The sequence below is a fragment of the Macaca mulatta genome, chromosome 3 (genome assembly GCF_049350105.2).
Source record: "Macaca mulatta isolate MMU2019108-1 chromosome 3, T2T-MMU8v2.0, whole genome shotgun sequence".
Lineage (NCBI taxonomy): Eukaryota > Metazoa > Chordata > Mammalia > Primates > Cercopithecidae > Macaca > Macaca mulatta.
The window spans coordinates 84,223,508-84,250,504 of NC_133408.1; the positions used below are offsets into that span (position 1 = coordinate 84,223,508).

At 49.0% G+C, this 26,997-nt stretch overlaps 2 protein-coding genes and 1 long non-coding RNA gene across 4 annotated transcripts in view; 2 read left to right on the forward strand and 1 right to left on the reverse strand.

The window, feature by feature from the left end:
• Positions 1–1,060: 1,060 nt before the first annotated feature.
• On the reverse strand, positions 1,061–14,349 carry YKT6 (YKT6 v-SNARE homolog). 2 transcript variants are annotated; one of them, NM_001266540.1, is given in 7 exon segments: positions 1,061–3,107; positions 4,232–4,333; positions 7,165–7,230; positions 7,868–7,972; positions 8,870–8,970; positions 10,694–10,776; positions 14,090–14,303. In NM_001266540.1, coding segments are annotated over 7 exon segments (597 nt in total). In that variant the 5' UTR covers positions 14,194–14,303; the 3' UTR covers positions 1,061–3,071.
• Positions 14,350–14,413: 64 nt separating this feature from the next.
• Positions 14,414–19,152, forward strand: LOC114676925 (uncharacterized). The gene is made up of 3 exons (XR_003728137.2): positions 14,414–15,031; positions 16,543–16,656; positions 18,147–19,152. It is a non-coding gene; the product is annotated as an uncharacterized LOC114676925 (long non-coding RNA).
• Positions 19,153–22,264: 3,112 nt separating this feature from the next.
• GCK (glucokinase) overlaps positions 22,265–26,997 on the forward strand; it is a 47,965-nt gene continuing 43,232 nt past the window's right edge. Inside the window, exon 1 of the mRNA XM_001093035.5 lies at positions 22,265–24,114. Within this exon, the coding sequence (XP_001093035.2) occupies positions 24,070–24,114 (45 nt within the window). The 5' untranslated portion in view covers positions 22,265–24,069. The remainder of the gene's footprint in view (positions 24,115–26,997) is intronic.

The window sequence follows — 26,997 nt, forward strand, 5'->3', positions numbered from 1 at the left end:
GGTACGATCTTGGCTCACTGCAACCTCTCCCTCCTGGGTTCAAGTGATTCTCCTGCCTCAGCCTCCTGAGTAGCTGAGATTACAGGTGCCTGCCACCATGCCTGGCTAATTTTTGTATTTTAGTAGACATGGGGTTTCACCATGTTGGTCAGGCTGTTCTCAAACTCCTGACTTCAAATGATCCGCCCACCTCGACCTCCCAAAGTGCTGGGATTACAGGCGTGAGCCACTGTGCTCGGCCCATTCATCACTTTTAAATAGCACCCTCTGAACAAAGCTCCCTGGGCCATGTGACCCCAAGGTTTACGCCTGCCCACCCAGGTCTGGCAGGTCCTCAGAACAGGAAAAGCTGAGCACTGCTCAAGGCTGCTTGCTGGGCCAGACAGAGGTCTCTGCCTCCAGGCTCACAAGTACAGGCTGAAAGCAGCCTTGGGCCCATCTCCCTGGGAGGCTGCAGAGGCTTCAGAGGGCTCCCTGAACTCAAAACCTGATGCAAGACTTGAATTTGACTTACCCCTGGTTCACCTAACAACCTGCAGGGGTCAGCTTTGGCTCTTCTAGGAAGCAGGAAGCTTCCAGGCACCCTGTGGAGCCCCCTCTGCTCCTGAAAAGTTGCCACCTGTGCTTGGTGGGATGCCAGGTGGTCTCAGACTGACCCTGGGGTCAGCTCAGCGGCGAGGGACAGGAAGCCTACAGCAGGATCAGGATGGGGCCTCCTGTCCCATGGCTCTGTAGCCATGAGGCAGCTTTTCCAGGGGGGGTCTCCTGGTTGCAGCTAAGACCAGGCAACAGGATTCAGCAATGACAGGGCTGCTTCTACTCCAGGGCTCCCTCACCTGGTTAACAGCAAAAAAGAAAATACAGTTCCTGCTAGCAACGTCTAGAGAAAGGAGGTGAAGGAGTCAGGCCTGCAGCTATCACTCCTGGACAGGGGCCAGCCAGGATAACTTGGACCCTTGCGTGCAGCAGGCATGCAGGCATACAGTACGAGGCCGCTCTCTCCCCGGGGCTTGGTGAGGGAAGGGTTCCCCTGAAGCACAAAGAAAGCACAGGACCACTGTGGAATTTCAAGACAACTTTATCCAGACAGGCGCCTCTCAAACAGAACACAGGGAAGTTAGGCAGCAGTTCCTAAAATACAGTCTTGCCAAGTGATTTACAACAGAACACAAAAGGAGCAGGGGATCTGTGGGCGGGGCCGGGCTGGGCCCTCTATCTCACATGGCCTGAGTCAAGCCAGCCCGCCCTGCTTGGCAGGGGCTGACCTGCAAGCGGAGATCTCACTTCCTCTTACCCCAAATTCACACCTCCATTTTCCCCGCCCCCATCTCTCCCCAGGGTCCTCAAGTGGGGAGGGAGAGGTAGCATCCCTCAGATCCAGGCCCACTCCACTCCGTCTCTGGCACCAGTGGGCAGGCTGGGTCTGGGCCTCAAGGGGCCCTCGGCTTAGGGTGTCTATGGCAGTAGGAAAATGGCATGGACAGGCTCTTCAGCAGTAGGCCAAAGTCCTCTGGCCAGCAGTACCCAGAGAAAATGGGCAGCAGCAGGTAAACCATCCAGGAGGTGGGGTCCTCTGAACCCATGGCAGACACCACCCTCCTGCCCAGCCCCTGCCCACAATGGGGGTCAGGACCACTGAGACTCTGGTCAGGACAGTGGGTGCTCTCAGCAGTGTGGCAAGCTCAGAGCAGGGCTCCCAAGGACCATACCACACTGGTTCAAAACGTAGATGACACCATCCCAACAGGAGCTTTCATGGGGGCTGGATCCCAGGGATGCATCCTGAGCACAGGTCGGCAGCCTGGAACATAACACTAGGACCCAAGGGATTTGGAACATCCTGGGCCCATCTCCTGGGCTGCTCCAGTCTGTTTCCATGACTTGGGCTGTGAGTGGGCCTCCTGCCAGGTGGCAGGGCACAGCTTAGACCAACCCCTTGGCCTCCATCCCCCATGCAGCTGCCTCTGACCAAGAAGGAACTAGCAAGTCTATGCTGGCCAGACCACAGGTGGGGTGCTGGGAGTCCTCAGGTTGGCTGGCACCCACTCCTGGTGCCCATGGGAGAGACCCACTTGTTCAGATGCATAGGCCTCAGGCGGTTCAAGGCAGTCTTGCAGCCAGAGAGGCAAATAAAAACCAGTTCTGAGAGACCACAGCACCTGCTGCTTTGATCGTGATGTTCAAGGCAAGTTGCAAGTCAAGGCAAGTGTCCCAGAGGCCCTGGGCAGCTGAGTGCACCTGTGTTTGATCTTCCCCTGATGACGGACACTCCCAGCTGACCATCCAAACACCAGGAGAACATCCCCCTTTCCTGGGCTCAGTTCCTAGTCTACTTGCTGGTACGACCTCAACCCACACACTCCCTGCTCACAATGCAGCTCCTACTAAACCCTCCCACAAGCCACCTTTGTGGGACTTGGAAGCTGCTTAGGATGGGCCCTGCCCTCTGTGGGAAGCCAATCCTAGCAGAAAGGTAAGCTAAACAACAGTCTCAGAATCTGAGACCCAGTGACTGTTCCCCCAGCCCCAGGCCTTGGGCCTGAAGTGGGGGCCTGCCTGTGGCCACTGTGGTGGGTTCACTCCCACCCCCAACAGTGGCCCCAGGAGAGGCTTTCCCAAGAGTCTTTAAACTCCACCCACCCCAGCCCTAGCATCAGGGACTCCCCACCCCCCCACTGGAGTGTTAATATTATTAATGTACAAATAAAATCCAAAGATATACCAAAGATCGAGAAACAGCTGGCTCTGACCTCCCTCCCACAGAGCCTTCCCAGGGTTAGCTGAAAAAGAGCCCTTTGGCATCTACAGAAGCCAGTTGGAGTTTATGGTTTCATTTGCCCAAAAATACACCTTTGGGGACCTCAAATTCTTTCCAAGAATCACTACCACACATATGAATTTGAACATTCGCCACCCTTCCACCATCCTTTTCTCCCAGGAACTTCAAAATAAAAATGGCCAGTCTGCCGCCACTCTGGCTCCTCGTCTATGGCTGTCTCTTCTTTTCCAGGGGCTGCAGTTCTGATGTGAATGATGGTGCCATTCCAGCGCTGGGCCTCTGGCAGGCTGCATCACATGATGGCACAGCATGAGTTTTGTTTCCGGGCCTTGGAAAAAAAACAAAGAGAAGCTGAGAAGGAGTACTGAGGAAGTCAGGAAAGCCCCAGTCCTGGCAGTGGTAGAGGGAGCTCCACAGGACACAGCCAGCCAGATAAACTAGCACTGGAATGGGGTGGGGGAGGCCTCGAGGGAAGCTGTCCACAAGCAATTCCCATCACCAAGCACTAGGCGGGCCCCAGTTTCCAAAACTAGTCTGGGATCCTTTTTTCCCTTCTTTTCTCACACCCCATTAATGCTATCAAAAAGTGAGTAAAATTCCCACAGTTAGGCCAGGTGCAAGCAAAGGACCAATAATACAAATGGGATTGGCAGAATATCTTAATTATGCCCTACTCTTGTCTTCAAACAATGCTATCTGACCACCACGGTGGTGTTTCTTCCTAGAAGATGGTCCTGAGAACAACAGATGTGGTTCCCACTAGGGATGTGGTTTGTGGGGACCATTGTTGCCACCTTCTCTCTTGCTTTCTGGTCACAGACTATCTTCCTAATCCCACCTAGCCATCTCCCTCCAATGTGCACATGAAAACAAATGTGTGTGGACAGACCAAGTATATTTGTCCCTATGACTGTCCAACCATGGGCCATCTCCACACAGAAAGACATGAGCACTGACCTGAGAGAAAGCGGCAGTCAGCAGCACCCATACTTGTCAATGAAATATTTCTGTCAAAGGGAAATTAACTAAAAGCTTAAGAACCTCTTCAGGAAGGCTGAACTGCTTGAATCCTGAAGACTTATGTCTAACTACTCAGCAGAAAGAGGAGTAAGATTCAATAGTAAATCTCTGGTGATCAGAACTTGAACCAGCCTTCCTGGACCGGGGGTAGGAGTTCAGAAATAAGCCAGAGCAGCAGAGGGCAGATCAGAGGCAGGGTTGGAACAAGGCCTCGGCCTGCATTCACTCCATTGGTGCCCAAGTGAACTGCCTCCAACCACCTGGGTCTGAGGCGCTCGCCTTAGGCTCTGGTTGCACAAGGAGTGAAATCCCCATCCACCATGATTCAATAGTCTAAGAAAGACCTGTTTATAGTGGAGAGTGCCAGAAGCAGCAAGCTGCAACTGCTCTCTGGAGAGAACACCCAGGAGGCAGCAGGTGCTGGGTACTCACAGTTTTATAGAAGGCTTTAGACTGCGTTCCCAGCACCTCGGATTTGGACACCAAGTCATCTAGCTTCTCACCTCGCTCTAACAGAGACTCCATGGTGTTGTGCTGGACAAAAGAGAGAAGAGAACCCAGCTCTGTTCAGTACATGCCCTAACATGAGCCCCTCGTACTTCAGTCATGGGGGAAAGCGCCTAATCTGGGTTCCACTTCAACACACACAAACTTCACCTCTAGGTGTCAAGACTCGGTCCAAGAATAGTTACTGTCCAAGTGGATGGAACAGAACCTGGTGACATTCCCGTGAAATCTAGAAGATCTAACTGGGATGTAGGAGACTTCCCAAAAAGCTGTCCCCAGCACAGGCTTAGATAACCAGCACTCCAGGAAAACTCCCACTCAGGAAAACTACACACACATTTATATATACATTTGTGTGTGTGTGTGCGCGCGCACATGTGTGTGTGCATGGGGCTTTGGAAAAAGAGTAGCTGGCACTATATGATTGCACTGGGTTGGAGAGTGACCCACACCACCTCCCCGTCCCAACTGTGCCCCAGAAATTAACATCCCCAGAATCTCTGAATGTGACCTTATTTAGAAATAGGGTCTTGGCAGATGTAACTAGTTAGGAAGAGGTAATACTGGATTAGGGTTGCATCTAATTCCATGACTGATGTCCTGGTAAGAAACGGAAACACACACAGAGAAGGTCACGTGATGGCAGAGGCAGAGTCTGGAGTGATACACCTCTAATCCAAGGAACGCCAAGGACGGCCAGCAGCCATCAGAGGCTGGAGAGAGGCCTGTGACAGACTCTCCCTCAGAGCCCCAAAAGACATCAGCCAGGCCCACAGGGCTACTTGTTAACAGCAAATAGCTGAGGGTATCTGTTGACAGCAGCCACAGGAAACAAAGGTGGTGGGAAATGGCTACTGAGCACTTGATGTGAGGTGAGTCCAAACTGAGCAGCGCTCTGAGCGCAGACACACCAGACTTCAGACGCAAACTCACACATGCCTCATTAATAAGTTTTATACTGAAAAAAATAGTAAATTTTATACTGATTACATGTTGGAAAAATTGTATTTGGATATACTGGGTTAAGTAAAATATGCAATTTAATTAAATTCTACTTATTTTCCTTTTATCATTTCAAAATATGGCTCCTAGAAAATTCTAAGTTACATACATGCCTCAAATATATACCGGACAACACTATGACAGAACATGCCCTGCCTTCTAAACGGGCTATGTCCTAAATGTCATCACTACAAACTCTGACTTAGGAAATGAAAACACTGACCCCATAGGAAGGGGTCTAGAGATGGAGGCCTCACAAGAGCCAGCAGCTCTGCCACCAGGGCCCTCAGGAAGCAGCAGCTCACTTCTCTCCCCAGATGGCCACTGCTGCAGCAGCTGGATGCACACATGAAGCGCCACAGAACGAGGAGCCAGCAAGAATGTCCTTCATCCCTACACACAGCTGAGCAACTCAAATTTTTAACACAAAAAGTTAACTGATTCAGATATGCACACCAATCATCTAGATTTACAACTGCAGCTAGATAAGGCTGTGCGAATAGGACTCATCCACACGCCACCGTGGGGAGAGGAGAAACAGCGGGTGTCCCAGGTGTCATGGTACTCAGACTAGGACTCGAGCAACAGAAGAGACGGCTTGAGGAGAAAACGGAGAAATGCCACCCAGGTGGTAAAAAAGCTCACAAGGTTTCAAAAGACACAGATACCATGAGACTTTCACGTCTATTATTCATTCCAAAGCCACGTTATTTGGAGTGCGGTCAGCAGACATGTGTTTGAAGCCCCTGGGATGCTTTTTATACAATGCAGATTCCCAGGCTCCACCCCAGGCCAACAACCCCAACCCCAGGAGACGCTGATGTACACACTAAAGCCATGCCTGTGTAATGGTAAAGCTTTGTATTTGGGCTTCAATCTACTCTAGGTATCTATCAACTGCTGAGCACGGTATAAACTAGTCACTGTGTCATGAGCAGGATGGAAAAATGTCCCAGTGCTTATACGCAGGTCAGGGAGACATGTAAACAAGCAGTAACAAAACTGACATCTGATCAGAAAGGCCCAACCTTCAGTCGTCTGTGTGTGAGCTGGGCAAGAAAGGGTATAAGAGAGAACAGGGTGCAGTCAGGAGACTGTGAGTTAGAGAGTTTGCACTTTATCCTGGGGTGGATCTGAGAGCTGCTGAAGGGTTCTAAGTTGTGCAGATCAATGACTACTGTCTGGTGGACAGACTGGAGGTGAGCAGGAAGCAAGGGGACCACTTACAGGCAAAGGCCGTAAAAGCCAAACCTGAGAAAAGCAGATGGCTGCTTACATTCCACTTGTATGCAAAAACTAAAAAAAAAAAAAAAAAAGGGAGTTGAGGCAGCAGTTACAAATCAGGAGATTTCAGCTCAAAATGCAGGGTTCCGGCTCTTTTCAAATGGGCCTATGTGACAACCCTGGGCCCGTATTCCAGAAACTGCCCTGTGGTCAGTGTACTGTGGTTCAATCTGTTCACTTTCAATGCAAACCCTGCAAGGGGAGGCACCTGTGGGGTGTGGAGGCACCTGACACCCTAACAAAGCCACCAGGGTGGGAATCCAGGTCTTCAGAGGCCAAACCCTAGGAACCCAGTAAATGCCCAGACAGGCAGTAGCCACGGGGAAGGGAGACTTGAGGGTTCCAATGGTTACCAGCTTGGTTCCCTAGAAACAATGGGTGCCATTAACCAAGACAAGGGTATAGGAGAGAGTCTGATGCCTGCGGTGAGGGAGGGGGTGGGCAATCCCACTTCCTGGAGAGTGCTGTAGTTACTATTCTATTAAAATGAGGATGGATCTGTGCATGCCTGGCCAGTGGCAAATCGCACCCCCACCTCAGTTCTTGGGCTTGCTCTCCATCTTCCTGCTTACCAGAATGATTTTGGTCTCATCTAGTTCGGCCTGCACTTTAGTCATGGGATCAGCTTCTCGTGGGTTCTAGGAAAGAGTGAAAAATAATAAAGTCAGGACTGAAGTGGCTACCTGGAAACAAAGCCCAAAACCGAGGAAGCTGGACAAGCTTCCACAGGTTAAAAACCACAGCCTGGGCTGGGCACAGTGGCTCACGCCTGTAATCCTAGCACTTTGGGAGGCCGAGGCAGGTGGATCACCTGAAGTCAAGAGTTCGAGACCAGCCTGACCAACATGGTGAAACCCTGTCTCTACTAAAAATACAAAAATTAGCCGGGCGTGGTGGCGCATGCCTGTAATCCCAGCTACTTGGGAGGGTGAGGCAGGAGAATAGTTTGAACCTAGGAGGCGGAGGTTGCAGTGAGCCGAGATTGCGCCATTGCACTCCAACCTGGGAAACAGAGCGAGATTCCATCTCAAAAAAAAAAAAAAAAAACCCCACAGCCTGTTTAACATGTAACAGAAACCCAAAGCCTGCCTACAGCTTGGGTTCCCAGGTCTGAAGGTGGATTCTCTGTTTTTCAAACAGAAGGCTTGAGAGAGACCACCAGCATCAGAAGCTGTCAGAAGCAACCAGACCAGAACTATCAGGGCAGTTGGCTTTTTCAGTTTCACATGGATTCTGGGCCACATGGTGTCTGCATGAAGCTTCCTTTAACCCTACCTGGTATCTACTGAGGTGACCATCCAGGGCTGGGTAATGGATTGTAGCAGGGGATCCTACTGGCCAGTCTATCCTGTCAACTTGCTTGGAGAATTCATCTAGTACCTGCAAGACAAAGGAGCCTCAACAAGCCTCCCACTTTGCACTCACCAGTAGTCTCAACGACAGGGCTTCACCCCTGAGCACCTCACCCTGAATGAGGCTCCTTGGCCCCCAGAGCCCAGGAAGGAAGAATGAGGGGGAGATATAATGGCAACAGAGAAAATGTAGGCTAAAGTTATTTCCAAATTTTTATCATTAAAACGTATCCTAAATATTCTGAGAATCAAAAGTATGCCCAGCCTGAGATGAACCTCACCTGGGGAGTAATAAAGGTATTTGAATTTTAAACCACAGATTTCCAGAAAAAAAGGGCACTGGCCCTCTAATTTTCCAAAGCAATTTTTTTTAAAAGAGAATTAGGTCCCCTGGATTTAAGAAACCACCAGATTCCATGTGTTTGGAGGTATTTTGGTGCTCTGGGGTATAGGATGAAGCCTCTGACTTCAAAGAGTTTATATTAGTAATTAGCACTGTACACACAAAAAATTAAAGAATGCTTAGATGCTAAGCTCTGTGGTACAACTGACTGACATCAAGGTGGAGGGATGCAGCAACTGCAGGAGGCAATGTGGAGAGTGAGGGCATTCAAGAGGGAGACTCCTTGAGCAGAAGCACAGGGGGCGAGAACACGAGGCACAGCTGTCTCCAAAGGTCCCATCCCAGAGATGCTGTGACTCAGTGGCCTAGACCCCGGTCACATGAGGGACAGCACCGGGGAGGAAACCCATGCAGGGAGGCCAAATTGTCTCTTGGATCGCAAGAAAGGGGGCTGAAAAACGTGTTGACTTTGGACACATCATTTCATCCCTTATGCCTCAGACGCTGCCATCACCCCCTGTCCCAGTCCATAAATATGGCCATTCATCATCCAAGTCCAGTAGAGGCAAATCAAAAACTCACCTTCTCCAGCAAGGTAAAGGCCACCCGGGATGGGTATTCATTGTCGGCAATGACCACACCTGCAAGACTATCATTCCGGACATAGACATGGCACAGATAGTCTAAGGAGACAAGAGATCGGACACATGGATGCTGACATGAGGGCTTCAGACTTCTTTTAATCCCCCCAAATCAAAGCATCACAACGTTAGGCCAAATGAAGTCACTCTGAAGCTCAATAGCTCTGGGCAAGTCTTGTGGAGAGGCTTAGCAGCACAGTCAAATGGGCCACACAGAGGAGCTTGGCCCAACACCTGCTTTAGGACCAGTAAATACCCAGAGGCCCAGTATGCAAAGCCAGGGCTTAAAAGGAACAGCCAGCATTGCAGAAAACACACGCTAGACAACATGTCCCCAGGAGCATTTCCAAGTGTTTTCCTTGAGCTCAGGTCAGGCCAAGCTATATCTCGGGGATTCGGAGCCCTTGGGGCTCTGTGCTGCTCCCAAACTTAGGGAACCCTGGACAAGCCAAGAGGCCTCTGCTTTCTTAAAAAAAATCCTTTCAGAGCAGCTGAAAGACAGGAAATTACCACCCAGGGCCTCAGTTTTCCATATTATAGCAGCCTGCTGGGTTTGCTCCACTCTGCTGGGTGACTGGGAGTAAGGGGGTTAGTCTAGAAAAAGATTAGCCACTGCCAGCTAAGGCCTCCAGTGCACTGTGCTAAAATCCTTATATGATTGAAAGGTACAGTTGTATAGATCTTCTGCAAAATATTCACAATCCACAGGATTGTTCATTTTCGTCACTTTGAAAGGATTCAGAGTTGATACAGCTAACCATATCCCCAAGGAAAGAGAAACGTAAGGATTACAGCTTACGAATAAGAACCTTCTTGTCCTTAAAGATCTGACCCAGAAGATTCCAATGCTAAACAACAGAAAAACAAATAAAAGAGGAGGGAATGATAGTGAGCCCCTGAAATCAGAAAAGAGCAGAGATAAATAAGAACAAGAATGAGGAGGAGGAAGAGGACAGGAGATTGTCACCAATGCTCTCCAGATTTTGTATACCATCCCCAATTAAGATTCAAACATGGGGTCAAAGTGCATACCCTCCAAAGAAACTGAGAACCTGGTCAGTGGGGGAATCGTCTTTAAGTAATAAATGTGGGAAGGGCAGACACAGTTTGAAGGAGAACAGAGCAAGAACACTGAATATTTCACTTCTGTGATGTTAACAGCACAGAGATCCCACATAAAGTGTATATATTCAATCCTGCCTGTATCATAACTGACATTTATATAATCAATTCAGTAACTCTATGTCACGTGACTTGAGGTTAGCATATGTGTGAGATGATCTTTGTCTCTACCTAATGAAACTCGTGTAACTCTTTCCTGATCTGTCCGTATAACATACACATCTAAATAAATGCCTAAACCTGAATTATTAGAAAGAAAAAATAGTTTTTTCAGATTCCTGGTCAAAAAATCTATGATGCACAGAATGCATATAGTACCTCAACAGTGCTAGCTGGAAATTCTTTTTTGAGGGGTCTGCAACTCTGGAGAGGATAGGGAAGAATACGATGTGAAGGCTGCTTACTGCTCCAAAAGAGTCAGACCCTAATCTTAAATGAGTCTAAGGGCAATTTTATCTGGGAAGCTCAAACTTCAACAGTGGGCACAGAATTCTGCATAAATAGGAAAAGGAAGAGGGGGGAAAAGAGAGAACAAGCTAGAGGAGGAGTGGGGTCCCAGTAGAAAGGAGAGAGCTGGGTGCTGTGTGAGGTGAGGCATGGCAGCCAGGCCAGCACACGCACAGAAGTTGGAGGGTCTTCTTACCTTGTTCTTTGACAGAAGCTCTAGTGCCTTTCGATGAACGCTCCACAATCAGTTGACTCGTGAAGGTCATGAATTCCTGAACGCTAAGAAACACAAAATGTATTTATTGCCTACTTCTTATCACCTTGTCCTCAACACAGTGGAAAGTGACCTCTGGGCTTATACATTAAGTAGACATTGCTTCTTGGTTTCATTCCTTTCCCTCCCACCCTTAGTAACAAACACTCTATAAATGAGCACAATTACTGATCATTATGAATCATCATCACCATGAAAGCTACATCTGTTTGCTACCTAGCTCACCAAAACAGGTGAATTTTCTGGGGGTTTTTCCACAGGATACAGTCAATTGTACCTTTTCATCAGAGTATAATTGGAGATGCAATGGAAAAACAAGAGGTACGTCCTGCTCTCAAGGTCCCAATAACTTCCAAGAAGCAGGACAAATAAGAACTGCACTAGAAAAATAGTAGTGCAAAAACTGTCAGGCAGAAATGCACAACCATTTACGGCTGTGTCCACATGACAGACCCTTGCAATGCCACATACGCCCATAGTGAATGCTAGCTCAGGTCTGCTGGGGCTCGTCCACAGACCGAGCGCAAGGCACTCTGGATGGAATAAAAGCAAACTGCTTATCCAAGACAAAAAAGTGGGAAATGGCTCAGACAAAGGGTGAAAGGGAGAAGGTCCATCATGGGCTTAACAGAGATCTATCCAGAACAGAACAGTCATAGGAGATGGTACAGCCAGAGGAACAGGTGCTGACAAGGAGCCTCCAATTGGGGATGTGATATAAAGGGCAGCCAGGGCCATCAGAGCAAGGTGCTCAAATGCAAGTCTGCAGCAGGCTCCAGCAGAGCCATATAGGTAACTGAAGGCCTGACTCTGGGCCTGTGTGCTGCGCCTCCACAATAAAAAAATCAAGATTTGTGCAACAGTTAAACGAGGTAATACGTGTAAAGCACTTGCAACAATGCCTGCACACATAGTATATTACCTGTTAATATCTTGAAGGACTGAAGTGATCAAAATAACCCCTCAGAAAAGAAGACCTCAAACAAGGAAGGCTTTGCAGTAAACCTAAAGAGATAGCACTTGAGGTACGGCTATAAAGAGACAAAGGAAGAACTGCATTGTGACAGCATGTATACGAAGGCCAAAAAAGCTGGGAAACTACTTTTTCAAGTTTGGGATCTGGTAATTATGGGGCACGAAGGATGTAAGTAAGGAGATCTTATAAGAAAATGAGCTCAGGCCGGACGCGGTGGCTCAAGCCTGTAATCCCAGCACTTTGGGAGGCAGAGGCAGGTGGATCAACGGAGGTCAGGAGTTCGAGACCAGCCTGGCTAACATGCTGAAACCCCATCTCTACTAAAAATACAAAAATTAGCTGGGCGTGGTATTGCGCACCTGTAATCCCAGCTACTTGGGAGGCTGAAGCAGGAGAATTGCTTGAACCCAGGAGGCAGAGGTTGCAGTGAGCTGAGATTGTGCCACTGCACTCCAGCCTGGGTGACAGAGCGAGACTCCATCAAAAAAAAAAAAAAAAAAAAAAAAAAAAATCAGCTGGAACATGTGTTGTTCTAAGACATATTAGTAGAGATGTCCCTTTAGTGCTGTAGCTGTTAGTCATTGCAAACCAGTGTGTGTGTCCCAAGCAGGTAAGGTATAAGTCCTACAAGTGAAAACTCTGAGAATCTTAAGTGCTAATGGGAAGGAACAAGGAAAAAGAATCAGAGCCAAGTTGGCACCAAAAGTTCCATCTGAGAAAAGCAACAACACAGAGCAGTGAATGTAGGCCATGGTAAAGACTGCAAAGACCAAGAACTCCAAGAAGGAGCTAAAAGATGATGCAGCAATTCCGCTTCTGGGTAAATACCAAAAAAATACAAGCAGGGTCTTAAAGAGATATTTGTACATCCATGTTCATAGCAGTGTCATTCACAATGGCTGAAATGTGGAAGCAACCCAGGTGTCCACTAACAGATGAACAGATAAGCAAAATGTGCTAAATACATACAATGGATTATTCAGCCTTAGAAAGGGAAGAAATTCTGATACATGCAACAAGATGCATGAGCCTTGAGGACATTACACTACATGAAATAAGCCAGACACACAAAAACTATAGGATTCTATTTATCTAAGGTCGCCAGAAAAGTAAAAATCACAGAGACAAATTAGAATGGTGGTTGCCATGTGCTGGGGTAGAAGGGAATGGGGAGTTGGTGTTTGATAAAAGTTTGATAAACAGGAGTTCTGGAGACGAGTGACAGTGATGGCTGCACAACACTATCCATCTATTTCGTATCACTGCACTCACCACACGCTTAAAGACAGTGAAGATAAATTTTGTGTGCCATTTTACCACAATTAAAACTTTTTTTAAAAAGAACTCAAAGGAGCAGAAAGTTTCAACAAAATAACAAACTTTTTTTTTTTTTTTATATCCAGCAAGTCCTTGACAAAGAACTCTCATCAAGAACCAGCTGCACTGAAGCAGGGAAAACAGAATCCAAACGGCAGATTCCATCAGACTTTGAGACAAGATGACCATAGATACCGATCACGTAGGGTCCTTCTTCTTTCGTGCCTGAGTCACCCCACTCCCTCCCACGAATGGTCTGGAAATGTCTGTGTTACTTCTAACACGTTCCAGCAATTAAAGCGCCCCCAGAAACAAGTAAAAACCTGTAAGCCCTACAGATCCCATGTTTCCTTTCAATCTTCAGTGTGGAATCCTTTTGTACCACTAGTGTCCGACTAAAAAGTGTTAAACCTGGCTTTTAGTTCTAGCTGGTTGTGATATAACCTCTTGGTACCTCAGTGACTTCACCCATTAAAAACAAACAAACAAAAAGCATATCAGTATCTCTCATACTGAATTGTTGGGAAGCCCCGCTAGAAAATCAAAATATGGCCCTCAAGATGCGGCACCCAGGCTCCCAGAGTCAGAATCACTGGGTGGGAGGTGTTGGTCTAAAATATAAATTTCGAGGCCTCAGTCTACTAATTCAGAACATCTTGGTATGAAGCTTGGAAACCTGCACTATTTCACAGTCCCCTTAAAAGAGAATGTTGGATGGTTCCTCAAAGGCACAGTCCACGGCCAGATTCCACTATAGGAGACCAAGCCCGGACCGCAGACCCCGGGCCCTCCCCGCCCCGCCCCGCCCCGCCCCGCCCCGCCCCGCCCCGCCCCGCCCCGCCCCGCCCCTGACCCCAGCCTTCTCAGACCCCGGGCACTCGGCCACCCTGCCCTGCCCTGCCCCTACCCTCCGGCCTCCTTGACCCTCCCCTGATTCCTCCCCCGACCCCAGGCCCACTCCGACTCGAACCCCCACCCAGTTCTCTCCGCCCGACCGCCACGGCCGATCAGCCTGTGCCGCTCACCTGGATCTCTGGAAAAAGCTGAAGGAAGACACATCATACGCGGCTTTGAGCAGCACCACCTTGGCCTCGCCTTTGTAGAGGACGCTGAGGCTGTACAGTTTCATGGCTCCGCGCCCTCAGGCCGCCCGCCTGCCCAGCCGCGGGACCCGCTCTCAGGGAGCAGCGCGGCCGCCGCCCCTCGAGACCGCCGCCGCCTACCAGTCTCTCAGCAGCCCGCTGCTGACGGGGCCACCGCCGGCTTCCTCCTCCCGGCTCTCAACCCACTTCCGGATCCGGTCAGCCTGGTTGTGGGTTCTCATACCCCGGATGCAGAAATGTGCGGACGGAAGTTCAATGCCACGAGGGGCGGGGCTCCACGCCTCGCGTGAGCCTGGTCCCTCCCTGCTCGCCAGGTAAAGTCGGGCGCTCAGCGGGACAGTGTACTGTCCTGTGCTGGGTGGTGCTGGGCCTCCCAGAGCGGCCTGAACCCTTCTTTTTGCTTGCGTTGTTGAAGGAAGGCAAGTCTACGGATAGGAATGAGTGAGGCACAGTTCCCTGAGGATGCCATAACTTACCCGTTTCTTGTGTATTAAGTGACATCACGTGTTACCAAACTAAACCGGCTGCATTTGCCTGCGCACAACGTAAAACCAAACACCCAAGCATTGGATTTTTGTAGCAAGAAAGATGTATTGCCAAGCAGCCTTGCAAGGAGACAGAAGATGGGCTGAAGTCTGGCTCCCAATACTTGCTTCACAGCAGTAGATTTAAGGGAGAGATTTTGGAATTGGAGTTTCGGGCTGGACAGTGATTGGCTGAAACGAAGAAACGTTTAGAAAATCTCTTGGCCATGAGCTGTTGCTTCTTCATGCTGCTTCAAGGATCACATGCAGATTCAGGAGTTGGTTTAAAACAAGCTCTGGAAATCCGGGCTGTGACATCAAAGGGCCGCTCCTCGGGCTAGTAAGTCTATTTTGCACAGGCTCCAGTCAGCCATATTGGTTCCAACCTGTTTCAGGAAGTTGTATAAGCAGAGGGGATTATAGCAAACTGTTTCCTTATCGGCTGTCCTCTAGACAAGCTCAAGATTTCTGTTAGTTACTAGTTTCTTTAACCTTGTTGGGCACAGTTTCACATGTAATCAGAAAGGAACTTGGTCTTTGGAAGTTGTCAGTAAGGTCACAAAATTGTGATGCTAGAAGCAGCCGCATCTGAGATTATAGGAAAGAGATGATGTATTGGAAAAACAACAGCATCACTTTAAACATTACTCTAAATCAAGGTTTCTCAACCTTGGCACTATTGACATTTTGGGTTGGATAGTTCTTTGTTGTTGGGAGACTGCCTTGTGCATTGTGTACTCACTAAATGTCAGTACCAACCTACCCCCTCCCCACTGCACAATCAAAAATGTCAACATGTCCCTTGGGAGAAGTAGTTTTGAGAAACATTCCTTTGCATATATATATATATGTTTGTTTTGTTTTGAGACAGAGTCTTGCTCTGTTGCCCAGGCAGAAGTGCAATGGTGTGATCCCGCTCACTGCAACCTCTGCCTCCCAGGTTCAAGCGATTCTCATGCCTCAGCCTCCTGAGTAGCTGGGATTACAGGAATGCACCCCTACACTCGGCTAATTTTTGTATTTTTAATAGAGATGGGATTTCACTATGTTGGCCAGGCTGGTCTTGAACTCCTGGCCTCATGTGATCCACCCACCTTGGCCTCCCAAAGTGCTGGGATTACAAGCGTGAGCCACCGCGCCCAGCTGAGAAACATTGCTTTAAATAATCTGTGGTGAAAGGAAGTTCCCACCACCTGCCCACTCACTTAGTACCTCTCTCACCAACCCTCTTCCCTGGGTATTTCCAAGTACAGAGGGTGGAAAGGGCTTTTCCACATTTCCCCTGTTTTGGTGGTAAACATTAGGAGCAGCCATTGGCGGTGGTTAGGCTCAGCCACCCACAGATATGGACACAGTAGTCTGACAAGCTGGGTTGCTGGGGGTTATCAGTCCAGGCTCATCTGCCTGCACTGACACCATTTCCCTATAGGAGGCAGGTGAGAGCCATTTCTGAGGAAAATCTCTGGAGACTCTCTTCCTTCCACTGAAAGTTGTGCAAAAAGATCAGGAAGACAGTGCTTGGATGGAATAAATTTCAGTGTATTCACTTGACACATTATAGTGTCTGTCCCGAAGTTTACATTACACCAAGTACTTTCCATGTGCCACATCATTTAATCCTCACAAAAACCAGGGGAAGATATTATTGCCTCCCTACAGACATAGAAACTGAGATTCCGTGTAAGGAGATTGTTAGTAAGGGACAAAGTTGGGGTTCAGATGTCAACAGTGAAATGCTTAACAAACTGTCATGCAGCCCGGCTCCACTCCCAGCAACTCTTCCTGCTCCTCTCTGACCTCACTCAGCCTCTACTGTTCCAGAAAGTCTCATTCATAGTCATGTGTTTGCAGACTTCCCAAGTTCACTGTGTTACCAAAAAGCAAGACCTGCCTTCTGCTCCATCACCCCGGCTGTCACCCAACTTGGATTCAATCCCAGCACTGACACATCACAAAATCACAAAAGTGAGCAAACCATTACCTCCCTGAGTCTCCTTTTATCTATAAAACTAGAAAAATATACTTTCCATAGGAATGTTGTTGAGAATAATAAAACATTATGTTACAAGTTCTAGTCATTGCTGATGTTTAGCAGGTAACAGTGATAATTATTTGTCTTCTCATTAATGAAAAATAGATTATTAATCATAGTGGGTTGAAGGCATCTATGGGAAGTAGAGATTTGAAGATAGGCTAAAACCCAAGTAAGGCCTCTAGATTAGATAATAGTATTGTATCTATTTTAATTTCCTGCTTTCAATCACTGTGCCATGGTTATATAAGAGAAGTCTTTGTTTATAGGAAATATACACAAGAATTTAGAAGTAAAGGGACATTGTGTCTGCAACTTATTCTTACAGGGTGTGTGTGAGAGAGAGAGAGAGAGAGAGAGAGAGAGAGAGAGAGAGAGAGAAAGAAAGCAAATACAGGAATCAGGATGAAGGGTATCTGGGAATTTCTTGTATTGTTCTTGCAACTGTTCTGCAAGTACAGCATTGTGGGAATGGAAAATGCAGGGACTGGGCACTAAGGCTATGAATGAAGCCTGCATAGGAGTGTGGGTAGCAGAGTTCTCTAGTCCAGGCTCCCCTCTTGGGTGCTGGGACCTAGAAGAAAAGCCTCTCTACAGACAGAGTTGGAGTTAACACTGTCCAAGATAAATGGCCCAGGCCCTGTAAGTTTGCCCCACTGAGCAAAACAAGTACCCACCCACTTTTGCAGCCTTGCCCAGCTCACATAAGGTGCCAGCCCTTGCTGTACAACAGAACCTTTGGGGAGCTGGGCAAAAGCCTATCAAGGATCATGCCCCCAGGAAGCCCAGTCCAGGTGGGGAGCCCAGTCACACAATGGCCCTTGCCACCATACCTCATTCAGTCAGCCAAGGCCATGGCAGCTGAGCTGCCTCCATAGTTCCTACAGGAAAGGAGTGTGGAAAGGGGCCACCAATGTGGTCAGGCCTCCATGACCTGAGTGGGTCACCAAGCGTCAGATGCACAGACTTGATGTCATCAATCAGGATCTGTCAGCAGACCCAGCCCCCAGGAACACTGCTCCTCACTACAACCCCACACCAAGGCATCCTGGGCTCGCTCTGGGTTCTCCAGGCCACAGGGAAGACAGACATAGTCTGCCATCAAAGGTTTGAGCTCTGCCACTGGCTATGAAGCAATAGGTGATGTCAGAGCAAGGGAGGGACAGGACAGGAGTATACGTGGGCAGGAAAGGATTACAGCCAAGGAAGAGAGGAAACAGGTGCCCTGATTTTGAGACTGTGCCCCAGCAGGGGCTTCCCAGAAGCTGTATTTGTCCTAAGACACCCCTCTGCAGCTGAGGGGCTAGAGATGGATATGTATCTGTGTTAGGCCATTCTTGCCTTGGTATAAAGAAATACTGGAGACTGGGTAATTTATAAAGAAAAGAGGTTTCATTGGCTCACAGTTCTGCTGGCTTTACAGGAGGCATGGTGCTAGCATCTGCTCAAACTCTGAGGAGGCCTCAGGAAACTTACAGTCATGGCAGAAGGCAAAGGGGAAGCAGGCACATCACACAGTGGAAGCAAGAGTGAGAGAGAGAGAGAGAGAGGCACTAGGAGGTGCCACACTTTTAAACAACCAGATCTCTTGTGAACTCAGAGCAAGAGCTGACTCATCACCAAGCGGATGGCCCAAGCCATTCATGAGGGATCTGCCCCCATGATTCAAACACCTCCCACCAGGCCCCACCTCCAGTATTGGGGATTGCAGTTCAGATGAGATTTGGTGAGTACATATATCCAAACCATATCAGTTATCAGTAGCCATGCTGGATGAATGCCAGGAACTTAGAATGAGGACAAATGGTCCTTTAGGCCAGCGGCTCGTCCTATCGATGGTACCCTGATAGTCGTGGGGCTGCCCCATAGAAAAAGCGAGAGGAATTCTGCAGAGCTGTCAGGGAGGGGCAGGTGGGAAGGCCTGCAGGGCAGTCCCCTGCTCCACAACCAGGTGTGCATCTCCCACATCCTTGGGGCTGTAGGCCCCACGTGAGAGCAGAAAGAAGGATGCAGAGGAAGGGCAAGAACACAAGGTGTGCCCTTGGGAAGGCTGGGCACACCAAACACAACCTAACAGACAACAGTAGTGAGCACACAGGGAAAGTCCTCACAAGGAAACCACATCATGACCTAGAGGCTGATCCTGCATCCTGCCACGTGGTGCCCAGGCCCCAGCCTATGAACCAGTGGTCCTTATTGCCACAGCGATTAGTCTATGGATAGGCACCTGATCCAAGCTTCAGTCAATCAACAGGCCAATCAACTGGCCATCAGTAGGTCATCGAATCACAGTAAAGCCCAGGACTTTCTTCGACACTTAAGAAGAGAGAAGCAAAGAAACTGGCACAGATTGGAGAGGGTCAGGAAACCCCAAGCAGGATACATACAAACTTTCGGGTAACATGGATGATTAAATATATATGTTTATGTGAACTCCCTCTCAAATATGCTCCACTATAATGACACAAGACAAAGGGCAGGGGGAGAACAATTGGAAGGTGGCGCAAATAAGAGATGCTACCAAGGGTGGTGGGGGAAAGAGGGGGACAGGTGTGAAGTTAGGAGGCAACCGGCTGAGGGGCAGGGACCAGCAGAGGGGGAGGGAGGGGCTGAAGCAGAAGTGTCGAGTGTCTGGAGGGATGGGGCCAGAAAGGCAAGGGGCATCCTGAAGAAGCTATACCTGGGGAAGGCAGCTCCCTCCCCACCTGCTCCCCAATTCATCAGCCAGGAATGCACCATCCACCCCACCCCAGGGAGGAGGATGGAGAACTTTCCTTCGAGAGCATTGAATGGTTCAGAGATTCTGCCACTCTGCGGTCCCCAACTAAACTACTCATTGTTTCAAGTAGTCCCTGTTGGGTAAACATCCCCCATTGTAACTGGACTCAGATTCCGCCGCTTGAAGGCCATATATAAGCGGTGAGGTTTGGTGGGAGGAAAAGTAGTTTTAACTAGAACCAGCAAACTAAGAAGATGGTGAATTGTTGTTCTTAGTTTGGTGAATTCTATTATCTCAAATTTTAAAATTTATCATAGAATTCTTAAAGGAAAACTTGGTATGGGAGATAGATGGGAGCGGTGCAGGCTACAGGGTCTCTGTGTCTTGATCCAATGGCTGTCTTGAGTAATCACCTATCCTGAGGTCTGGTTGGTGTTATCTTGACTTCGGCCAGATGGTGGTGGACAAATTGTTCCAACTCCCCCTAACTTGGAGGATTCCGTAGGGGTTCCATGTCTGGTTTTTGTTTTAAGATTAGCCCCTGGAATTCCCGAGTAAGCATATAGTTAGATAAGTGGGCATGGTGCAAAGGAGTGTCTAGTGGGAAAGGGAGAGAAGCAGAGTTTCAAAGTACATTTCAAGGCTACATTTTAAGACTAAAGAAAAACGCCTTAAAATGCATTTTAAAGCTGAGATGCTCAGCTACACTAGGCTCTGGCCAGTGTGCGGTGTGGCTGCCCTTGGATCAGGTGACGTTTCAATCAACTGTGGCCAGGGAGGGCAGGGCCACGTGGCAGAACCTGGGACCTCCGTGTGAGGGACTGTCTTGGCCCCTGTCCTTAGCAGGAAGCTATAGTAAGGAACCTTTAGGGAGACGTTAAGGTGGGGAGACCATACCTGCCAACCCTTTAACCTCCCCAGCCTCAGTGACCTTAGTTGGAAAGTGGTGGTAATGATACTACCACTGGCAAGGTGTGGTGGCCAAACATTCCACACTTCTGCTTCAGCCGCTCTCTCCGCACTCTGCTGTAATCCCAGCACTTTGGGAGGAAGAGGTGGGCGGAACCTGAGGTCTGGAGTTGAGACCAGCCTGGCCAACATGGTGAAACCCCATCTCTACTAAAAAGAAAATACAAAAAATTAGCTGGGTGCAGTGGCGCATGCGTGTGGTCCCAGCTACTCTCAGGTCTGAGGCCTGAAAATTGCTTGAGCCTGGGAGGTGGAGGTTCCATTGAATGGAGATCGAGCCACTGCACTCCAGTCTGGGTGACAGAGCAAGACTCTGTCTCAAAAAAATAAAATAAAATAAAATAAAAATAGTAATAATAATAATACCACTGCCTGCTGCACTGAGATTGTCTGATTAAATGACAGAATAAATGCAAAAGTACTTTGCGAATCATAAATATTTTCATCAATATTAGTTATAATGACAATTGCTCCTTCTCCTAATAAATGTATTGCCTTTTTTTAGGAATAAATCTAACGAGAAATATGTAAGTTCTATATGAGAAAAATAATGAAATTCACCTGAAGGACATAAAATAAAACCAAAATAAATGAAACAACACGTATTTCTAGATGAGAAAACTCAATATTATCAAGAGGTTAGTTCTCTAAAATGAATCCCTAAACCCACAAAGTCAATGCATTTCCAATGAAATTGTCAACAGCATCATTTTCTGAAGTGGGATGAGTAGTGCTAAGATTTATAAGAAAGATAAAAGGCACATGGCAAAGAAAATTTTGTGGAAAAAAAAATCTTATTGAGAAAACAATTTCCTGCCCCCATCAGATATTTTAAAAAACTAACATTATACAAACCAAAAGAGTGTAGTATCAGCAGAGGAATGAGATATGCAGTGTGCAAGGCAAAGCCAAGGCCAAGGCCAGGGCCTGCCTGACTCGGCAGGTGAAGTATAAGGAGTGACTTCTATATTCAGATAAGTTATTACCAACACAGACAGCAAAAGAAAGGGTAACCCAAGATGCAGGCCCCTGGGTTCTCCTGTGCTCTAAAAAGGGTGACACTAAAGCCAAAGGTGCAAGATGCTTGCAGTGTCTTTCCTTGCTGCGGAGCCAACCCTAGACTGCAGCTGCGAGCCTCACATCTGTCCCACGAGAACCTGGAGACGATAAGGAACTCTCCTGACCCTCCCAGGGAGGTGAGAAAGGCAGTGAGATATGGCCTCCAGCAGGATCACACAGTGTTCTGACAAGACTCAGCTCTCTGTGGTTCCCAGCTTTGCCTGTGTGGCCTTTGGGTACACCTGGAAGGTGACCAGAGCAGAGCTGTTCCCTTACAATGAGAAATAATGGAATACAAACTGTGGGTGCAGCCAACATTCCAGAGCAGTGGGGAAGGGATTGCTTCCCCACCAAATAGCCATATTAGACTCTTCCCTAGCACCATACCCAAACCACCATCTCCCAGGACTCAGGAGAGCAGAAAGGAGGAATGAGAAGAAAGGCGAGGATGTGAGATGTGCCCTTAGAATGATGGCGCAACAGCACAAGCAATTGCAGAAAGACTAAAGTACTGAACAAATAGAAAACTTGGAAAAATATTAGAAGGAAATGTGGGAGAACATTTTTACAATTTGGGGATTGGAAATGGTTTTCTTAACAAGATATAAAAACCCCAAAACAAGAAAAAAAGATTGAAATTCATAAAAACTGGATACTTCTGTATGATGAAAGACACGATTAATCAAGTTGTTAGGTTTAGCAATAAACTAGGGGAGATATCATAGCATATTTAACAGACAAAGGATTGATAGATATTACAGATGAAATATAAAATGGTTTCTCCAAATCCATAGGCAGAAGATAATCCAATAGCAACATAGTTAAATAATATAAACAAATCATCCTTAGAAGAAGATATGCAATCACCAAGAAACACATGAAAAGGTGTCTAGCATTTTGCAATTCAAACAATGAGGTGACAGATCGGCAAAAAACTCATAAAGATTTATCATCTGAAGGACTGGCCAGGATAAAGCCAAACTTCTTGTGTTGGTGGAAGAAACTGGTGAAGCCATGTGAGGAGGCCACGTGGTCCTGCCTACCAAGATGTGAAATGTGCGTAGCATTTGAACTAGCCATTCAGCCTCCAGGAGCCAACCAGAAGAAACATTGACACACACTTACTCTGGTGAAATTCAAGGACTTCTGCCACAGCCTCCTTCGTAATAGTGAAAATCTGAAACTGCCTCAATGACCATCAATAGGAAGTTGATTTTAAAGTGTTACAGCACATCTGTCTGGAGAGATCGCACTGGCCACTCCTCCTCACCCCCTCTGCTGGATCTCTGAGTATAGGTGGCCTGGAGCTGGGTCCTGAGCCCTCTTTGGTCTATCCCAACACTACCCAGTATGGTAGCCACCAGTCACAGTGAACACTTGAAAAGTGGCCGATCCTAACTGAAAAGGGCCGTGAGTGGGAAATACACACCAGACCTCCGTATCTTAGGCAGAAGTACATTTTGTTCCAGACTATTGTCTGAGCCTGCCGCTAAGTTGGCTCCAGCACCCTGGCCCCCTGCTCCATCCACTCACTGGGCCTCCCTACTGCACAGGGCAACCTCTCTAGGGGCGCTTGGGCTGCGAGGGAGAGAGTGGGTGGCATCCCAGGCAGAAGCTTCTTGAGCAGGTCCAGAGGAGGAGCCGGTCCCTGTGGGCCTCTGTTCTGGCAGTTTCAAACTCAGCCAGGCTTGTGTGGGCCAGGTTTACTGTTCTGGTTCAGATTTCAAGACAATAATCAGGACAGGCCACACCAAAGCCCTCCGATGGTCCCATGGGCCTGCGCCTGAGCCACACCGAGCTGCCTGCTCCCTTTCCTCTGCTTCCAGACTCACGGGGTCCTCTGCTCCTCGGAACAGGAGTGTGGGAGACCCTGAGACACTGCCCCAGGACCTGAACAGGTGGCAAAGGCTTAACAGGCTAGCAGTCACTTCAGTGACAAGGTGATTGAGTGGTCACCATGGTGATGGGGATGGAGGCTCTTTGCCACCAGTCCCAGTTTTATGCATGGCAGCTCTAATGACAGCACGGTCAGCCCTGCTGAGTCCACTTCTGGTCACCATGACAACCACAGGCCCTCTCAGGAGCACAGTAAGCCCTGGCAGGAGAATCCCCCACTCCACACCTGGTTGGAGCAGGAAATGCCGAGCGGCGCCTGAGCCCCGGGGAAGCAGGCTAGGGCGTGAGAGACACAGTCACCTGCAGCTTAATTACTCAAAAGCTGTCCCCAGGCCACAGGAGGGAGAGGACCTTTCCTACTGAGTCTGTCTGAAGGACACTAAGTCCCACAGCTCAACAGAACCTGGAGAGAAAGCGCTAAGGACGCCACCTGAGCGCCAAGCGATGGCCCTGCCTGGAGAACATCCAGGCTCAGTGAGGAAGGGTCCAGAAGGGAATGCTTGCCGACTCGCTGGAGAACAATGAAAAGGAGGAAACTGTGACTGAACCTCAAACCCCAAACTAGCCTGAGGAGGACCACATTCTCCCGGGGACCCAGGGCGGGCCGTGACCCCTGCAGGGGAGAAGCCTTGGACATTTCTGCTTCAGAAGCCTGTTGGGGAAGGCTGAGGGGTCCCAGCTCCCTGCGCTGGCTGCTGTGCAGATGCTGGACGACAGAGCCAGGATGGAGGCCGCCAAGAAGGAGAAGGTAGCTCGCCCTCCATTGGGCATTCTGGGAGTGTTTGCTTGCCTGTCCCCAACATTCCGTGGTTTGTTTGAGCCTCAGAATCTGATTTTATGCACAGGCTCTTTGAGAAGGGTCTTGCCAGGGGTGCCTTCTGGGGCAGGAAGGCCCCTACTGCCTGGAAGACCCGTCCAGCTTTGGACTCTGGCCCTGCGACCTGGAAGTCAGGCTGCCAAGAAGTCCAGGCAGTGGCCTCCACTGGGGAGGGGCTCTGGAGAATTTAGAGCCCTAGATGCAGGGGTTAGGGATGTGAGGTCTTGTGGGCAAAGCCCACTACCTGATTTTAAGACAACACTCACTAGACATGGTGACAAGTCAAAGATGCCTTGCCTTCTTGCAGGAATCACTTCGCAGGGAGCCTGAGGGCTGCTGTGGCCTGCTGAGGAGTGCAGGGCAGTTACTTTTTCCAAAAACAAAGAGAAATCCAGGCATGCTCTGAGCCAGCCCTGAGCCCAGCAGTGAGCAAGGAGAGAGCTGGAGACAGGGGACTTTGCTGTGAAACACTAGGGGGAACGTGCCTGCATCACCCCAGCTGGGGGCCCAGGCAGAGTGGGGGAGAAGGGGTAAGTGAGCAGAGCCAGTTACTTTGGGCATGCTTCCCTCTCGCCTCTGTGTGAAATGACCAAGTCAGCATAAACCCTGGGCTGGCTCTGCTTCTGGCAGAGCTAATGATGTTAGAAGGAAAACAACCAACCCAAGTGAGAGGGTGCGCAGCCAGACAGCTGGACCAGCCGAGGCCTCAACCAAGTCCCAGATCTGCCTCTCACTGGTGCTATGGCAGCAATTTGGATGAGAAATCCTGCCCAAAGGGAACCCTTCAGGCCACCCGGGGAGAAGGAAACGGCTGTCTTTGGCATGACCAGAAAGATGGCTCGGAGCTAGGGAGAGGTGGACATGTGGGCTGTGGAGATCCAGCACTTTCCCCAAACAGGGAGAGAAAGCATAGTTTGCCCATGTGTGTGCGTGCACGTGTGTGAATGTGCTATGTGTGCATGTTTGCACCTGTGCATACCTGCATGTGTACATGCATGTGCACATATGTGTGCACAGGGAATCACTTTAATAAAGGCCACAGCAGAGCTGTCCCTGAGCCCCTTGCATTCACAGTGGCATGTGAGTGAACCACCTTCTTGGGCTGGGCATCCAGTCTCAGACTCTGGAGCTGCCCATGCCCCATCCTGTAACTGCTCCACGTGTGAGGGGGTGCTGGTCCTGACCAGGGCCAGCTGTGAACCCCGGAATCCTGGGAGGTCACTGACATTCTTGTCAGGGCCAAGAGTGGAGCAAGACAATGCTTTGGGCACAACCTTTAAGGGGTCACCAGAAACATCAATCACCAAGATATATGCTATTTTAAATAATCAAAATGAATGCAAAAAAATTTATGTTGGACAAAATACCAAATTCTGAACAAAGACAGGATGAGAATCACTGATTTCTGCACTTGTCTCCACCCCATCTACCCCTCTTCTAGTGCCCAGATCGCAGGGCGCCAAGGCCCAGATGAGGGAAGCGTGGAGCTGCAATGGCCACTCCTGTCTGCTTGCTCTGGCTGCACAGAGGACTTGGTCCTTGTCTTGGGGGAACCTAGCTTGGTTTTAGGGTCATCCTAAGGATCTGATGTTTTCCAAGTGGGCTGGCTTCCCAGGCCCACCCAGGTCCAGTCCTGTGTCTCTGGGAAGTACTGCCCCTACCCCAAGCCAGTGTTTGACCTTAGAGCAATGAGCAATGCCCTCCTTGCACTTTCAGTTGTCCCAGGACGTCAGCTGTGGTTGTCTCTGTGCAGACTCCCAAGAGGAACTGTCTTCTTTCTCCTTTTGATTGCTTTGGAGGAAACTAAAGTGTTGCTGGTTTCCCTCTTACTACTTCTCTGATTGAGAGCAACCATCTTGCTGGTACCAACCTTCCAGATCTTACCTGTGGTCATTCCTTTATAATCTGCAGGAGCCTGTGGCCTCAGTCCCACGCCCAGTGACTTCTCCATGTGGGTGTCAGCTCCTTGGGGGTGAGCCCGATTGCACCACCCCCACCCCTCATAAGCCCCTTCTCACCAGCTGTGGTTGCCTGGTACCCCACCATTGCTGACTTATTCCTTTGGCATCAAGGTCCATCCCTTACTGGGTCACCACTTCTGGGTGGCCTGAAATTGGGCCCTGGGCACCCCTCTTGGGGACCTTTTGGTCTATATTTTCACTCTCACCTCACTATGGACAGATGAGTAAGTCTGGTTAACTTTGCCTGATAGATTTGGTGACCCTTTTTCAGGAAGGGGCCTGGAAAGATGAGATTCAGGTGTATTGGTCAGCTTAGGCTGCCATAAGAGAATACCATCCACTGATGGCTTAGACACAACAGAAATTTATTTCTCACTATTCTAGAGGCTGGAGGTCCAAGATCAGGTGCCAGCATGGTCAGGTTGCAGGGAGGGCTCTCTTCCTGACTTGCAGACAGCCACTTCTTGCTGTGCCCTCACATGGTGGAGAGAGAGTGGAAACAAGCTCTCTGGTGTCTCTTCTTATAAGAATGCTAATCCTATGATGGGGGCTCCCCCTCCTTACCTCATCTAAATCTAATTATTTCCCAAAGTTCCCATCTCCAAATACCATCACACTGGGGTTAGGGCTTTAACATATGAATTTGGGGGTACACAATTCAATCCATAACACCAGGAGGGCATGCCAGGAGGAACTGACCTTCTTCCCTCCGGGGTCTCCAGCTGCCCTGGGCACCTTTGCCCCATTGAAGGAGCAGGCTTAGAAGTGGAATGAGGCTGGAATAAGGTGTACTCCATCATGCTTACCCACATCCCTGACAGGAATTGTCCTGGGCCCCAGTAGGAGAGATGGC

Excerpts from the sequence above, each read along its gene's own strand:
- YKT6 (XM_077994756.1), bottom strand. The coding sequence starts at position 14,193 with ATGAAACTGTACAGCCTCAGCGTCCTCTACAAAGGCGAGGCCAAGGTG. Across the intron at positions 7,973-8,869 it reads CCTTTACCTTGCTGGAGAAG|GTACTAGATGAATTCTCCAA; the intron begins GTGAGTTTTTGA and ends TTTGTCTTGCAG. Across the intron at positions 3,108-7,164 it reads ATGAGACCAAAATCATTCTG|GCCCGGAAACAAAACTCATG; the intron begins GTAAGCAGGAAG and ends TTTTTTTCCAAG.